This window comes from Bos indicus x Bos taurus, chromosome 9 (genome assembly GCF_003369695.1).
Source record: "Bos indicus x Bos taurus breed Angus x Brahman F1 hybrid chromosome 9, Bos_hybrid_MaternalHap_v2.0, whole genome shotgun sequence".
Lineage (NCBI taxonomy): Eukaryota > Metazoa > Chordata > Mammalia > Artiodactyla > Bovidae > Bos > Bos indicus x Bos taurus.
In genome coordinates this window covers 12,562,121-12,578,995 of record NC_040084.1, presented here as the reverse complement: position 1 = coordinate 12,578,995, position 16,875 = coordinate 12,562,121, and the positions used below count along the sequence as shown (strand labels likewise).

The 16,875-nt window shown below is 40.3% G+C and overlaps 1 protein-coding gene across 3 annotated transcripts in view; it reads right to left on the bottom strand.

Moving 5' to 3' along the window:
- The window catches only part of KCNQ5 (potassium voltage-gated channel subfamily Q member 5), a 624,758-nt gene that overhangs the window by 161,982 nt on the left and 445,901 nt on the right, over nt 1–16,875 (bottom strand). For all 3 annotated transcript variants that reach the window (XM_027550934.1, XM_027550933.1, XM_027550935.1), the window contains exon 3: nt 6,598–6,724. In XM_027550934.1, the coding sequence (XP_027406735.1) occupies nt 6,598–6,724 (127 nt within the window). The remainder of the gene's footprint in view (nt 1–6,597; nt 6,725–16,875) is intronic.

Genomic DNA, 16,875 nt, shown 5'->3' with positions numbered 1-16,875 from the left:
AGAGGAGATTAGAGGGTGAGAAAATGAGTGCAGCTGAAAAGACTGTCTCTTGGAACGAAAGATGGAGAGGCTGGAGAGGTAGAAAAACGGTGCCTGGATCTTCAGTTTAGGAGCCGGTGGCATCCAAGTGTCTCTGATATAGCTTTCCAACACATTAGCAGCTGAAACTGCTTTCAATAAGATGAACTCGCAGATATATTAGAGTGGCCTTGGCTGTGTGGTTGATTTTAATAAAGGCTCCAATTTTGTTGTAGCTAGGGAAGACACTGGTTATTTTTTCTTCATTAAGAAAAAAGATACATTTGCTATTTTCCCGTGTCAAAGGCACATACGTTCAGCTCACGGGGGACACCTCTATGCTCTGCTTTGCCTCTTTTTGTCTTCCTGTGGAAATATTACACAGAAGGGGAACTGCTAAAACAGCAATTAAAAAATCAACTTATATTTAGCATCAAGTACTGATCCAAGGTTAATCACAGGCTAGTCTTTTCTTCTTTTCTGAGATGACTAAAAACTACGGCCTTGTTCCAGCTGTCTCTAGGAGGAGTCACCAGGGATCCAAAAAGTCACGGTTACGAGTAACTTGTTGACATTCTAACCCATCAGGCTCATTACTGTAATCTAAGCAGCAGTCTTGGGTACGATTTGCAATTTTCAGGCAGGTCATTAATGAAAGCTGGAAAAGGAGTGACTATGAACTCAGTCTCTGAGGTTATTTTACACGTCCTCTATACTGAGGCCACTGAGTGAATGAGTTGTGTTTGATTGTAGAGAGATCAGAAAAGAAATCAGAAAGTCCAGACAAATGAGGGCAACTCATTAGTCATCCACAAACACATTCAACTCTTCAAGTTGTAGCACAGTGATTACTGACCACAGCTGCAGACATATTATTCCAATAGCGTATTAGGTGAGAGATGTAAATTGGAGGCATGCTGCTGCTAAGTCACGTCAGTCGTGTCTGACTCTGTGCGACCCCATAGATGGCAGCCCACAAGGCTCCCGTCCCTGGGATTCTCCAGGGAAGAATACTGGAGTGGGTTACCATTTCCTTCTCCAGTGCATGAAAGTGAAAAGTGAAAATGAAGTCGCTCAGTTGTGTCCGACTCTTCGTGACGCCATGCACTGTAGCCTACCAGGCTCTGCTGTCCATGGGATTTCCCAGGCAAGAGTACTGGAGTGGATTGCCATTGCCAAATTGAAGGCATAGATATATAAGAATTTTGCAATTCAAGATAAGCTTTTACCAGTTTCCAAACTCCCCAAATCAAGGAGAGATAAATCAGTTTGGTAAAGAAAGCAAGCATCTAATTTTAAAAAATGAGTAGATTTTTCTTCCCTTTGGTTACAGATGTCTAAAAGATGTTTTTCAAACACAAGAATATAATGATTTTATGTTTTCTTAAATCAACAATATTTGGAAATGCTCTGGTTCTGGCTCCCATGTAGGGGTGGGGAGTGGGCAGGTTAGGAGGGAAGTTACGATTCTTTGGGAATCAGCCCGTGGGCCCCATGAACCAACCTGTGTCCCAATAGGATCAGTTGGTCTGCAGGGCTCTGTCTTGCCCAAGGCAACAGCTGAAGAAGCTTTGCTCTGCTTAAGCTCTATTTTACAGGGCGCTTTCAGAAGGCATTCCCCACACAGCAGTCACACAGGCCACCAGTCTCCTCGGGGCCCTTTCTTGAATGCTCAAGCCTTCTGAAAATGTTTGGGTGTGTGGCATGTTCAGAATAACCAGATATTACAGATATGTGGAGCCTTGAGAGAGCTTAGCTACATCTCCAAACGCACAGCGTTATCAGCACATCTTAGTCCTTTAATCTTCCTCTTCCTGTCTCGAATCCTTCTAGGACTTGGTGTAGCACGTGGTTCTGAAGATGGAGTTGTGTCGCCTGTAATTCGGCCACCTTTAGGCCTGTGAGCAGCGGCCTGACAGAGGCAGTGCGACGTGCAGTAGGCGTGGCTATAGTGGGCAGGGGAGGGATGACAACTCTTTGTCTACTTTGCCGCAGTCAATTAGGTCAAGCAGGGAGATCAGGGCTTACTTTCCAATGCGATTGCTCATTTTACCCCTGACATCAATCATTTTTTATGGCCCTATTAAGCATGGCCTAGAAAGGGCTCCAGGAGCCATTTGGGACACCCTGCTGCCTTCAGGCTGGAGAAGGCACTGGAAACCCACTCCAGTACTCTTGCCTGGAAAATCCCATGGATGGAGGAGCCTGGTGGGCTGCAGTCCATGGGGTCGCTAAGAGTCGGACATGACTGAGCGACTTCACTTTCACTTTTCACTTTCATGCATTGGAGGAGGAAACGGCAACCCACTCCAGTGTTCTTGCCTGGAGAATCCCAGGGATGGTGGGGCCTGGTGGGCTGCTGTCTATGGGGTCGCACAGAGTTGGACACGACTGAAGTGACTTAGCAGCAGCAGCAGCTGCCTTCAGGCAGCTGACATTTGGTTCCTTTGTGTAGGTTACATCTTACCAACCTCATCCAAAAGAGCCACATTTGAACACGTTTCACTATTACATAGGTTCAGCTGGACCACGAATCAAATCATTACACATATATCAAATAAAAGACTGAGAAGTGCATAGTTACCTTAAGTGTAAGTACAAATCTTGCTTTTGTTCTAGTGGGTATTCATTATGTATTTATCTGTGAGGTTTTCTTCCAAAGAAGCTGAGTTGGTAGAGGTAAAATAACAAATGAAGAAAAGGCCTGAAGTGGAAACTAAGCTCCAACCACACCTACACTACGTCAAACTGAATCTGTGAAGTCACAGCTGACAGGCCTAAAGGTGGCTGAGTTACAGATGACACAACACCGTCTTCAGCATCACATGCTACACCAAGTCCCAGAAAGATTCAAGAGAGGAAGAGGAAGATTAAAGGACCAAGATGTGCCCATGTATCTGCAGCTGAGAACAGCTATCAAAAGGCAGCAAACATGTGGGAGAGAACATGCTCTTTAGCTTAGGGGCCAGAAATACACTGGCATTGCCTCTGGAATTGGATTAAAACCAAATTCTCAGCCAGTTCAGTCTCTCAGTTATGTCTGACTCTTTATGATCCCATGGACTGCAGCATGCCAGGCTTCCCTGTCCATCACCATCTCCTGGGCTTGCTCAAACTCATGTCCATCGCATCAGTGATGCCATCTAACCATCTCATCCTCGTCTCCTTCTCTTCCCACCCTCAATCTTTTCCAGCATCAGGGTCTTTTCCATGGAGTCAGCTCTTCGCATCATGTGGCCAAAGTATTGGAGTTTCAGCTTCAGCATCAGTCCTTCCAGTGAATATTCAGGACTGATTTCCTTTAGGATTGACTGGTTTGATCTCCTTGAGTCCAAGGGACTCTCAAGAGTCTTCTCCAACATCACAGTTCAAAAGCATAAATTCTTTGGTGCTCGGCTTTCTTTACAGTCCAACTCTCACATCCATACATGACTACTGAAAATAGCTTTGACTAGATGGACCTTGGTTGGCAAAGTAATGTCTCTGCTTCTTAATATGCGGTCTAGGCTGGTCATAGCTTTTCCTCCATGGAGCAAGGGTCTTTGAGTTTCATGGCTGCAGTCACCATCTGCAGTGATTTTGGAACCCCCAAAAATAAAGTCTCTCACTGTTTCCATTGTTTCCCCATCTATTTGCCTTGAAGTGATGGGATTGGATGCCATGATCTTAATTTTCTGAATGTTGAGTTTTAAGCCAACTTTTTCACTCTCCTCTTTCACTTTCATCAAGAAGCTCTTTAGTTCTTCTTCCCTTTCTGCCAGAAGGGTGGTGACATCTGCATATGTGAGTTTATTGATATTTCTCTTGGCAATCTTGATTCTAGTATGTGTTTCATCCAGGCTGGCATTTCACATGATACACTCTGCATATAAGTTAAATAAGCAGGGTGATGTCCAACCTTAATGTACTTCTTTCCCTACTTGGAACCAGTCTGTTGTTCCATGTCCAGTTCTAACTGTTGCTTCTTGACCTGCATACAGATTTCTCAGGAGGCAGGTAAGATGGATAGGTATTACCAGCTTTTGAAGAATTTTCCACAGTTTGTTGTGATCCACACAGTCAAAGGTTTTGGCGTAGTCAACAGAACAGAAGTAGATGTTTTTCTGGAAATTTCTTATGTTTTTGATGATCCAACAGATGTGGTTCCTCTGCCTTTTCTAAATCCAGCTTGAACATCTGGAATTTCACAGTCCACATACTGTTGAAGCCTGGCTTGGAGAATTTTGAGCATTACTTTGCTAGCGTGTGAGATGAGTGCAATTGTGTGGTAGTTTGAACATTCTTTGGCAATTTTTAATTGGTTTTAAAGTCTGAAACGGGACATTCCTGCAGTCAGCTGTGAACCAACTTTATCCTATAGAAGCTGAATGAGTCCTACTAAACTGTTTGCCTTGTGAATTGTTCGGGTCCCTTATAGTACTAGAAGCTCTCGTGCCATAATTTCGCATCGAGCTACAGTGTTTCATGGTGTAGCTTGAGTGGAGATTCAAAAAGAGAGGAGATCTTCAGAGTAAAACCAAGTGCCTGCACGGATGTGCCCTGGGGGCCAGGTGGGCCCCTCGGGGGCTTGGAGCTGGTGCCCAGTTTCCTCTGCACTTCATCTGGCAGAAGAGGGGCAGCCAGACAAACAGACTGCATGAGCGAAGGCCAAGCAAGGTGTTTCAAGGTTGATGTAACTTAGAATTGCACTAGAGTCACTTCTGTAACTGCAGTGCTTTTCAAGCAGTCACGTTTCCACAAAGTCCAGTTGAATGAAAGGAAACTCTTGAAATAGGCAGGTGTGTGGGGAGCCCACCCACTTCCCCATGCTCAGAACAAGTGTCCAGGACATGGACACAGCACTGGCATAAAAGATGGAACAAAGGATTCCTCTGACAGAGCGCGTGCAAAGGGTTTCTCCACTTCCTCCTTAAGCATTGGGTGACGAAGGTATCTAAAGATGCTCAACAATTTCTGAAACAGAATGGAAAACCCTTTGCTGATGAGGAGCTTAGCCTAAACTAGCTTGTAACTAAAACCCCCAGTTTCTCAGGTTGGAAACAGTGGAAATAAGTGAGCTCACCAGGAACTTCCAGCATTTGGATTTGCTGCTGCTGCTGCTAAGTCGCTTCAGTCATGGCCGACTCTGTGCGACCCCATAGATGGCAGCCCACCAGGCTCCCCCATCCCTGGGATTCTCCAGGCAAGAATACTGGAGTGGGTTGCCATTTCCCTCTCCAATGCATGAAGGTGAAAAGTGAAAGTGAAGTCGCTCAGTCGTGTCCGACTCTTAGTGACCCCATGGACTGCAGCCTACTGGGCTCCTCCGTCCATGAGATTTGAGTGGCTGCCAAAGAAATAGGAAGGAGAAAAGAGCAAGGAAACCAAATGCAACTGTTGAATAACGACAACTACGACATCCACAATTACAAGAAGCTATAGTACACAGGGTTTTACTATTCTTCCCCCAAAGAAATAAAAACATTCCATTTTTTAAAAAATAGGTCAAATTCTTCAAAAATGTCAGTGTTGTAAAAGACAGAAAGGCTGAGGAACTGTTCTAGATAAAAGAAGACCACAGAGACCTGATGACTAAACACCATGTGTGACCCTAGACTGGAGGGAAAAATGCTACAAGGACATTATTGGGTCAACTGGCAAAACTAGGATACAGCCAGCAGATTAGATAAGGGGTTGTACTAACATCCAATTTAAGTACAGAAGATTATGCAGACTCATAGTCTTCCTTTTGAAAATCCATACTGAAATATTTAGGGATTAAAGGCCATGATGTAGGCAGCTCACTTGAAAAAATAATTAAAATTTGAGATATAATTGACTAAAATTTTCAATTTTATGATATACTTTAAAATATATCACTCCGAGGTGCCAGATCTTAACTCTGGAATGTTTTATAGTTTCAGGCTGGCACCCAGGTGACTGGAATCTCTTTGAAGCGACAGCAGCCAGGGAGTTGTAGAGATGTGATATTTATTCAGGGACTGTAAGGTGGGGACCCAAATTTCAGAGGGGAAAACACTTTATCAGGTCTCATGGTTACAGTGGGTATAATAAGCCATACATGTAATTATTCTTGAGGCCTGCTCATAAATAAGCTTTACCAGGACCGGTACACTTACACATTTCAGCTGACCAAGAGCATAAAGGCAGTACTGCTTACACTGTAGAGCAAAAATAGATCTTTATACTCACGGAAATCAATGCTTCCCCTAATTCAGGGCAATGCTCGAGAACTGTGTATTTTAGCACGGCTCAACTTGACGTGAGAGTTCCAGAGCCAGGACCTCTGGCTCAGTTCCAGTGCCACCATTTACTAGCTGTGTGACTTTCGCAACTCACTCCACCTCTCTGTGCCCCAGCCTCTTCATCTGCAAAACTTGGATAATGAAAATACCTACCTCACTGAGCTGTGAAGCGGATTAAATGAGTTAGCACTCTCAAACCATGAGAGAGCCTGGCCCATGGTGAAGAATCCATGAATGTTAGCTTTTAACGTAAACCAAATGTGGTAATACCAGAGACAGAAGAAGAAAAGGATGCAGTGCCCCAAACCTGGGCGTCCAGGACTCTGATACTCACCTATGACACAGAAGGGCTTTCGGGCGAATCTCAGTCTTCCCTGCCATCCACGGTACCGGCAGCAGCAGCCTGCAGACCAGATTCGAATGATAAACTCCAAACCAAAGACGACGATCATCACGAATTCCTGAAACATCAAACAAGGCATGTCAGGGAGAGGCATTACCGAGCAGACCAGAGCAGGAAGCTCCATGGATATTATACAGTCAGGCACTTCATCTAAAACATCTGGTTGTTAAAGTCGGAAGCTAACATTTCCGTTTCTCCAAATCGAGGTAAACCCAGAGAACATCGGAACCTCACGTTTCCTAGTGTGGAACACTATTTCTCTTCAAGTCTCTAATGTCTTGCAAATTTAGGAGTCAGTTTTAATTCTAAAAGTGCAGCTTGAATTACAGATTCCTCTTGCCTGCTATATGCAGTCCCTTGGTATCCCCAGGAAACTGGTTCCAGGACCCCCTGGACACCAAGATATGCGGATGCTCAAGTCTCTTATGGAAAATGGAGTAGGGCTTGCATGTAATCCATGCAGATCCTTGCATATACTTTGAGTCATCCCTAGATTACTTATAGTACCTAATATGATCAAAAGTTTTGTTAACAGTTTCTGGCACACCGTTCAAGTTTTGCTTCTTGGGAATTTCTGTTTTTATCCTTGCATATACTTTGAGTCATCCCTAGATTACTTATAGTACCTAATATGATCAAAAGTTTTGTTAACAGTTTCTGGCACACCGTTCAAGTTTTGCTTCTTGGGAATTTCTGTTTTTTTCCCCAAGTATTTTTGATCTATGGTTGGTTGAACCTGCGGGTGTGAAACCTGGAGATAAGGAGGGCTGACTACATAGTGCAATTGCTCTTAGTTACCTAGTAACATGAAATATTTGAAATGAAAGAGTGAACTCCAAAAATACAGTTTACAGTTTTACAGAAAGCAGATCCTCATTTTGCTGCAAGGAGTGACTTAATCCCTGAGCTCTGAGGAGTTGTTCTGAGACAAAGAGAGGTAAATATTTAGGAGTATACAGAGTTCTTTTGTTATGATGTCAAAAATCTCCTTATAAGACAGCAAGTTTTGACAGTGTTATCATGTGTAGCACACACATCCTTCGCCAGAAATGAGATCCTGAAGCCTCTGGAGATGAAACTTGTTAATTACTAGGCTGCCCTTTGGTGAGAGCTGCCTAGAAAATAACACTTATTCCAGCAGGAAGGCTTTGAGATTTTCTAGGAAGAGTTGTGAGTGAATCCTGGGAAAGGCCAACTAAAGAGGTTCATTGAATAGTGGGTCACAGAATGTAAACCACTGGAATTTGTTAAGAAATGTCTCTGGAGCAAACTTGTCATAGTCACCTTGTCATTCCTTGACTGGGGCAGGCACAGAGCTTATCAACATTTGTTTTCCTTTAAAAATAATATTTCCCTCTTTTGTTTTTAAACAAGCATTGACTCAGCACTTAAAATGTATTAATAGAACAGTATTTATTAATTGAGGCTTCCCTGGTGGCTCAGGTGGTAAAGAATCCACCTGCAATGCAGGAGATCTGGGTTGGGAAGATCCTATGGAGGAGGAAATGATAATCCAGTATTCTTGCTGGGACAACTTCATGGACAGAGGAGACTGGCAGGCTACAGTCCATGGGGTTGCCGAGAGTTAGACATGATTGAGTGACTAACACACATACACAGTTATTAAATGATCTTTGTTATAACTGCTTAATTATAAAAGTGATACATGGTCTTTATTAAAACCTCTAAACATCACAGAAGTGTTGAACGTAGAAAGTGAATGTCCTAATCTACTCTCCATCCTCCTGCCCCACATCCCAAGATAAAAGCCATTATCAAATTTAGAAAAATGGCATTTTTGTTGCAAGTTTCAGGGAAATGTCTGTTTCTTCAGTTAGAGTATGTGATATGCTACACTTTTAAAATGCCTAGTAGAGATACAGGATTCTCTCCTTCTGTTATTTTGCACTAAGTAACCCACAAATATTTCTCATGATGGTAGATAAATCTCCAATATTATGGCTGTTACTTACAGTGACTTAACACTGAAAGTGAAAAGTGAAAGTGAAGTCGCTCAGTCGTGTCCGACTCCTTGTGATCCCATGGACTGTAGCCCACCAGGCTCCTCTGTCCATGGGATTTTTCAGGCAAGAATACTGGAGTGGGTTGCCATTTCCTTCTTCAGGAGATCTTCCTGACCCAGGGATTGAACCTGGGTCTCCTGCACTGCAGGCAGATGCTTTACCTTCTGAGCCACCAGGGAAGTCCTGCCCATGGCTAAATCTCCACAGATGATTTCACGAAGATAACCATAGCATGGTCAGCACACGCTCATTCATGATATGAGGGCTTTGTTTTGGTTTTCTCTGTTTTAGTTTTCAGTATATATCTAGGTGGGCTTCCTTCGTGGGTCAGACTGTAAAGAACCTGCCTGCCATATAAGAGGCCTGGGTTCGATCCCTGGATCGAGAAGATCCCTTGAAGAAAGGAATGGCTACCCACTTCAGTATTCTTGCCTGGAGAATTCCATGGACAGAGAAGACTGGTGGGCTATATAGTCAATGGGGTCACAGAGTCAGACATGAGTGACTAACACTTTGTACACTATATATCTAGGTAGTTGAGTTTATTCATTCTTATGGTGTCTGAAGTGCCATGTTAGGAAGAGCTGGGCAGGCAAGGCTTCCTTTAATCTTCCTCTAGCCTCACACAGAGCCTGTTGACACCCACAGGGCCCATGTATCTGGGCCCATGTCGAGTCTGTGTTTAGTGGGGGTCTACTTTTATCCCTGTCTCCTCCTCCTACTTGAGCCAGGGAGTCTGGTGCTCTACTGGTGGGGGGTTCTATTGTCAGGGATAGCTAAGAAAACTCAAATATGGCTTGAGCAATGAGGCACTATCACATAAAGGTTTTCCTTTTTCATGGAAATAGCTGCTACTGGTAGATGTATGGCCAATATTCTTTAGAACAAAGAATATTAGAATAAAGTAACATTCTATTAGTATAGTAAGGTAGGCCCTCAATAGATGTATAGTCAATATTCTTGAGAACAAAGAGCACTGGAGTAAAGTAATATTCTACTAGTATAGTAAGGTAACATTCTATTAGTATAGTCAGGTAGGTCCTCACTGAATCGTTTCTATGTTGTATCCTGAGGCAGATACATTATAGATTTACTCAGGGGCACTTGTTTAGGAATATTGCTTACTGATTTTTTTTTTAAACAACATTGGGAAAAATCCTTCATTTCCAAATAAAACAAGAGGAAGTTGTAATTGGATTTTACTACAAGGTCACAGTTTCTGCCTTGGAGGAGTAAGACTGGGGTCAGAACTCTCTCCTACTAGAGCATTCCTTCGTCTTCTTTCTGAGGGCCTGGTTTTAGACTTGGCAAACAGTAACCTCAAACTGTCTGGTCACCAAGGGAGCATTAGTGAGGTGACCGTGGAACACCTCTCTTCACAGCCCAGAGCTGCGGGCCATGAGAATGTTCCCTTGCAAGACCTGAGCTCATTTGATTGGGAGCAAAAGCATGAAAACCATTTTGACCAGATTTTGTCTTTTGTTTCCTGAAGTTTCTATCTTATTTCAATTAAAAGGAACAAAGTTCTGTGGAGAAAGAGAGGGAAAGTATTATAAATCTGACTGAACTGGAAGGGAATGAAATTGGAAGATCACCTTTTTTTGGCCCTTTTTCATTTCCCAGCTTTGTTGAGGTATAATTGGCAAGTAGAAATTGTGTATATTTGAGATGTACATATACACAATGTACATATACATGATGTCGTAACGTATGTATACATTGTGAACTGATTACCGTAATCAAGCTAACATATCCATCACCTCACATAGGTAACATTTTTTGTGTGTGTGTGTGATAGTGAGAACACTTAAAATTTGATCTCTTAGCAAATTTCCAGTACACACTGAAACTACTGTTACCTTCAGTTAGCAGGCTGTACATTAGGTCTCTAGGACTAATTCCTCTGCATGACTTACACGTGGTGCCCTTGGTCTGGTGTATCTCTTTTCCCCCATCCTCTAGTTACTGGTAGTTACTCTACTCTCTGTTTCTTGAGTTCAACTTTTTAGATTCCACATATAGGTGAGATCATGCAGTACTTGTGTTTCTGTGTCAGACTTACTTCATTTATCATAATGTCTTCCAACTTCATGTTACTGCAAGATATTTGGCAAAGCCAATACAATATTGTAAAGTTTAAAAATAAAATAAAATTTAAAAAAAAGTGGAAAAAATTACTTTTTTTAAGACTGACTAATATTCTTATATGTTTCTGCCAATGTATCTATCTATCTATGTCACATCTATTTGTCCATTGATGGACACTGAGGTTGCTTCCATACCTTGGCTATTGTGAATAGTGCTGCAATGAACATGTGGGTGTGAATATCTCTTTGAGATCATGACTTTATTTCTGCTGGATCATATGGTAGTTCTAGCTTTAATTTTCTGAGAAACCTCCATACTGTTTTCTACAATTTACATTCCAACCAGTAGGTTAGGAGGGTCCCCTTTTTTCTTCATTCTCATTTGCACTTGTTATCTCATGTCTTTTTGGTAATAGCCTTTCTAAAATATGTGAGGTGATATCTCATTGTGGCTTTGACTTGCATTTCTGATGATTAGTGATGTTGAACATCTTTTCATATACCTGTTTGGTCATTTGTATGTTTTCTTTTGAGAAATGCCTATCCAGGTCCTTTGCTCATTTTAAAATCAGGTTATTTAACTAATTTTTGTTATTGAGTTATGAAAGGTCCTTATGTATTTGGATATTAACTTCTTATTAGATATTTGGTGTGCAAGGTCTTCTCCCATCTCAAAGGCTGTATCTTCACTCTGTTGATGGTGTCCTTTTATGCACAGAAGATTTTTAGTTAGATGCAATCCCACCTGTTTATTTTTGTCTTTGTTATTTGTGATTTTGGAGTTATATCAAGAAAACCAAAAGGCATATACTGTATGATATCACTTACATGTGGAATCTAAAAAATAAAAATAATCAGTGAATATGACAATAAAGAAGCTGACTCACAAATACAGAGAACTAACTAATGGTTATCAGTCGGGAGAGGGGAAACAGGAGGGATAAATGGGGGGAAGTAAGAGGCACAAACTACTAGGTATAAAATAAATAACCTACATGGACATATAGTATAGGTACAACATAGGAAATAAGCTGATATTTTATAATAACTATTAATGGAATACAACCTTTAACAATTGTGAATCGTGTTGTACACCTAAATTTTATATAATATTGTATATTAACTATACCTTGATTAAAAAAAAAAAAACTCATTGCCCAAACTAATGTCAAGAAGCTCCTTCTCCATGTTTTCTTTTAATAGTGCTATATTTTCAGTTCAGTTCAGTCACTCAGCTATGTTTGACTCTGCGACCCCATGGACTGCAGCACACTAGGCTTCCCTGTCCATCACCAACTCCCAGAGCTTGTTCAAACTCATGTCCATTGAGTCGGTGATGCCATCCAACCATCTCATCCTCTGTTTCCCCCTTCTCCTACTGCCATCAATCTTTCCCAGCATCAGGGTCTTTTCCAATGTGTTAGATCTTCACATCAGATGGCCAAAGTATTGGAGTTTCAGCTTTAGCATTAGTCCTTCCAATGAATATTCAGGACTGATCTCCTTTAGGATGGACTGGTTGGATCTCCTTGCAGTCCAAAGCACTCTCAAGAGTCTTCTCCAACACCATAGTTCAAAAGTGAAGTCGCTCAGTCGTGTCCAACTCTTTTCGACCCCATGGACTGTAGCCTACCAGGCTCCTCTGTCCATGGGATTTTCCAGGCGAGAGTACTGGAGTGGGCTGCCATTTCCTTCTCCAGGGGATCTTCCCAACCCAGGGGTCGAACCTGGGTCTCCTGCATTGCAAGCAGATGCTTTACCGTCTGAGCCACCGGTGCTCAGCTTTCTTTATAGTCCAAATCTCACATCCATACATGACTACTGGAAAAACCATAGCTTTGACAAGACGGACCTTTTTTTTTTTTGGCAAAGTAATGTCTCTACTTTTTAATATGCTGTCTAGGCTGGCCATAGCTTTTCTTCCAAGGAGCAAGCCTCTTTGAGTTTCATGGCTGCAGTCACCATCTGCAGTAATTTTGGAGCCTAAGAAAATAAAGTCAGCCACTCTTTCCATTGTTTTCCCATCTATGTGCCATGAAGTGATGGGACTGGATGCCATGATCTTAGTTTTTTGAATGTTGAGTTTTAAGCCAGCTTTTTCACTCTCCTCTTTCACTTTCATCAAGAGACTCTTTAGTTCCTCTTCATTTTCTGCCATAAGGGTGGTGTCATCTGCATATCTGAGGTTATTGATATTTCTCCCAGCAATCATGAGTATACTTTCAGGCTTTACTTTTAAGTCTTTCATCCATTTTGAGTTAATTTTTGTACACTGTGGGGGATAAGGGTCCAATTTCATTCTTCTAAGTGTGGATATCCAATTTTCTCATTCGTGATAAAAACTCTCAGCAAGTCAGAACTAGAAGTTTGTGCTCTCAATTTGATAAATGTCATCTACAAAACCATTAGAGTTAATGTCATACTTAATGATGAAAGAGTGAAAGCTTTTCTCCAAAAATCAAGAACAAGGAAAGATGTTAGTTTCATCACCCTTATTCAACATAATTGCATATTATAGTCACTGCAATAAGGCAAGTAAAAGAAATAAAAGGCATGCAAATTGGAAAGGCAGACATAAAAAGTCTATATTTGCAGATGCATGATTGTCTAAGGAGAAAATCACAAGGAATTTATCAAAAACCTCTTAGAACTAATCAGTGAATTCAGTAAGGTTGTAAGTTATAAGATCAACATAAAAAAAAAAAAACACATTTCTGCATACTAAAAAAAAAGATGTGGAAGCCATACTTAAAAGCACAATATTATTTATGACCATTCCAAAGGAAATAAAATGTTTAGCTATTCATTTAACAAAATCTGTACAGGATATGCATACTGAAAATTACAAAATGTTGATAAAAGAAATCAGAGAAAACCTAAGTAAATGGAAATACCGTGTTCATGAATTAGAAGGTGCAACATGATACAGATGGCAACTTCTCCCAAACTGATTTGTAGTTTTAATAAAATTCTTATCAAAATCTCAGCAACTTTTTTTTGTAGATGTAAAGAAACTTATTCTAAAGTTTATATGGAAAGGTACAGACTCTAGAATAGCTTACAAAAAAAAAAAAAAAAAGAAAAGAAAACTCCCAAGAAAGGGAAAAAAGTGGGAGGAATTACTTTATCTCATATGAAAAACCTCTATGTAGCTCCAGTAATCAAGACTGTGTGGTCTTGGCAGAGGGACAGACATGTAGATAATGATGGAACACAAAAGAGAACCTAGAAATGTATTCAGACAAACATGCTCAATTGATTATTTGACAAAGATACAAAAGTAGTTCAACAGAGGAAGAAATAGTTGATTACTGAAAGTAATCAATGCTGGGGCAATTTGACCTCCAAATGCAATGAAATGAACCTCTATATCTCACACCTTATACAAAAATTGATCCAGAATGGATTATGGGCTTAAGTGTTAAAGCCATAAAACTTTTAGTAAAAAACATAAGAGAAAATATTTAGGATTCAAGCTAAGAAAAGAGTTCATAGACTTCATACCAAAAGCATAAGGAAAAATTGATAAATCAGACTTTTTCAAAAGTACAGGATGAAATGTCCTATAGATATCAATTAGGTCTAACTGGTCTATTGTATCGTTTAAAGTTTGTGTTTCCTTGTTAATTTTCTGTTTAGTTGATCTATCCATAGGTGTGAGTGGGGTATTAAAGTCTCCCACTATTATTGTGTTATTGTTAATTTCTCCTTTCATACTTGTTAGCATTTGTCTTACATATTGCAGTGCTCCCGAGTTGGGTGCATATATATTTATAATTGTTATATCTTCTTCTTGGATTGATCCTTTGATCATTATGTAGTGACCATCTTTGTCTCTTTTCACAGCCTTTGTTTTAAAGTCTATTTTATCTGATATGAGTATGGCTACTCCTGCTTTCTTTTGGTCCCTGTTTGCATGGAAAATCTTTTTCCAGCCCTTCACTTTCAGTCTGTATGTGTCCCCTGTTTTGAGGTGGGTCTCTTGTAGACAACATATGTAGGGGTAGATGTAAAAATCCTTAACAAAATTCTAGCAATCAGAATCCAACAACACATTAAAAAGATCATACACCATGACCAAGTGGACTTTATCCCAGGGATGCAAGGATTCTTCAATATCCACAAATCAATCAATGTAATACACCACATTAACAAATTGAAAAATAAAAACCATATGATTATCTCAATAGATGTAGAGAAAGCCTTTGACAAAATTCAACATGCATTTATGATAAACACTCTTCAGAAAGCAGGAATAGAAGGAACATACCTCAACATAATAAAAGCTATATATGACAAACCCACAGCAAACATTATCCTCAATGGTGAAAAATTGAAAGCATTTCCTTTAAAGTCAGGAACAAGACAAGGGTGCCCACTTTCACCATTACTATTCAACATAGTTTTGAAAGTTTTGGCCACAGCAATCAGAGCAGAAAAAGAAATAAAAGGAATCCAAATTGGAAAAGAAGAAGTAAAACTCTCACTATTTGCAGATGACATGATCCTCTACATATAAAACCCTAAAGACTCCACCAGAAAATTACTAGAACTAATCAATGATTATAGTAAAGTTGCAGGATATAAAATCAACACACAGAAATCCCTTGCATTCCTATACACTAATAATGAGAAAATAGAAAGAGAAATTAAGGAAACAATTCCATTCACCATTGCAACGGAAAGAATAAAATACTTAGGAATATATCTACCTAAAGAAACTAAAGACCTATATATAGAAAACTATAAAACACTGGTGAAAGAAATCAAAGAGGACACTAATAGATGGAGAAATATACCATGTTCATGGATTGGAAGAATCAATATAGTCAAAATGAGTATACTACCCAAAGCAATTTATAGACTCAACGTGATCCCTATCAAGCTACCAACGGTATTCTTCACAGAGCTAGAACAAATAATTTCACAATTTGTATGGAAATACAAAAAACCTCGAATAGCCAAAGCTATCTTGAGGAAGAAGAATGGAACTGGAGGAATCAACGTACCTGACTTCAGGCTCTACTACAAAGCCACAGTTATCAAGACAGTATGGTACTGGCACAAAGACAGAAATATAGATCAATAGAACAAAATAGAAAGCCCAGAGATAAATTCACACAAATATGGACACCTTGTCTTTGACAAAGGAGGCAAGAATATACAATGGATTAAAGACAATCTCTTTAACAAGTGGTGCTGGGAAATCTGGTCAACCACTTGTAAAAGAATGAAACTAGAACACTTTCTAACACCATATACAAAAATAAACTCAAAATGGATTAAAGATCTAAACGTAAGACCAGAAACTATAAAACTCCTAGAGGAGAACATAGGCAAAACACTCTATGACATACATCACAGCAGGATCCTCTATGACCCACCTCCCAGAATATTGGAAATAAAAGCAAAAATAAACAAATGGGACCTAATTAAACTTAAAAGCTTCTGCACATCAAAGGATACTATTAGCAAGGTGAAAAGGCAGCCTTCAGAATGGGAGAAAATAATAGCAAATGAAGCAACTGACAAACAACTAATCTCAAAAATATGCAAGCAACTCCTACAGCTCAACTCCAGAAAAATAAATGACCCAATCAAAAAACGGACCAAAGAACTAAACAGACATTTCTCCAAAGAAGACATACAGATGGCTAACAAACACATGAAAAGATGCTCAACATCACTCATTATCAGAGAAATGCAAATCAAAACCACTATGAGGTACCATTTCACGCCAGTCAGAATGGCTGCAATCCAAAAGTCTACAAGCAATAAATGCTGGAGAGGGTGTGGAGAAAAGGGAACCCTCTTACACTGTTGGTGGGAATGCAAACTAGTACAGCCACTATGGAGAACAGTGTGGAGATTCCTTAAAAAACTGGAAATAGAACTGCCTTATGATCCAGCAGTCCCACTGCTGGGCATACACACTGAGGAAACCAGAAGGGAAAGAGACAGTGTTCATCGCAGCACTGTTTATAATAGCCAGGACATGGAAGCAACCTAGATGTCCATCAGCAGATGAATGGATAAGAAAGCGGTGGTACATATACACAATGGAGTATTACTCAGCCATTAAAAAGAATACATTTGAA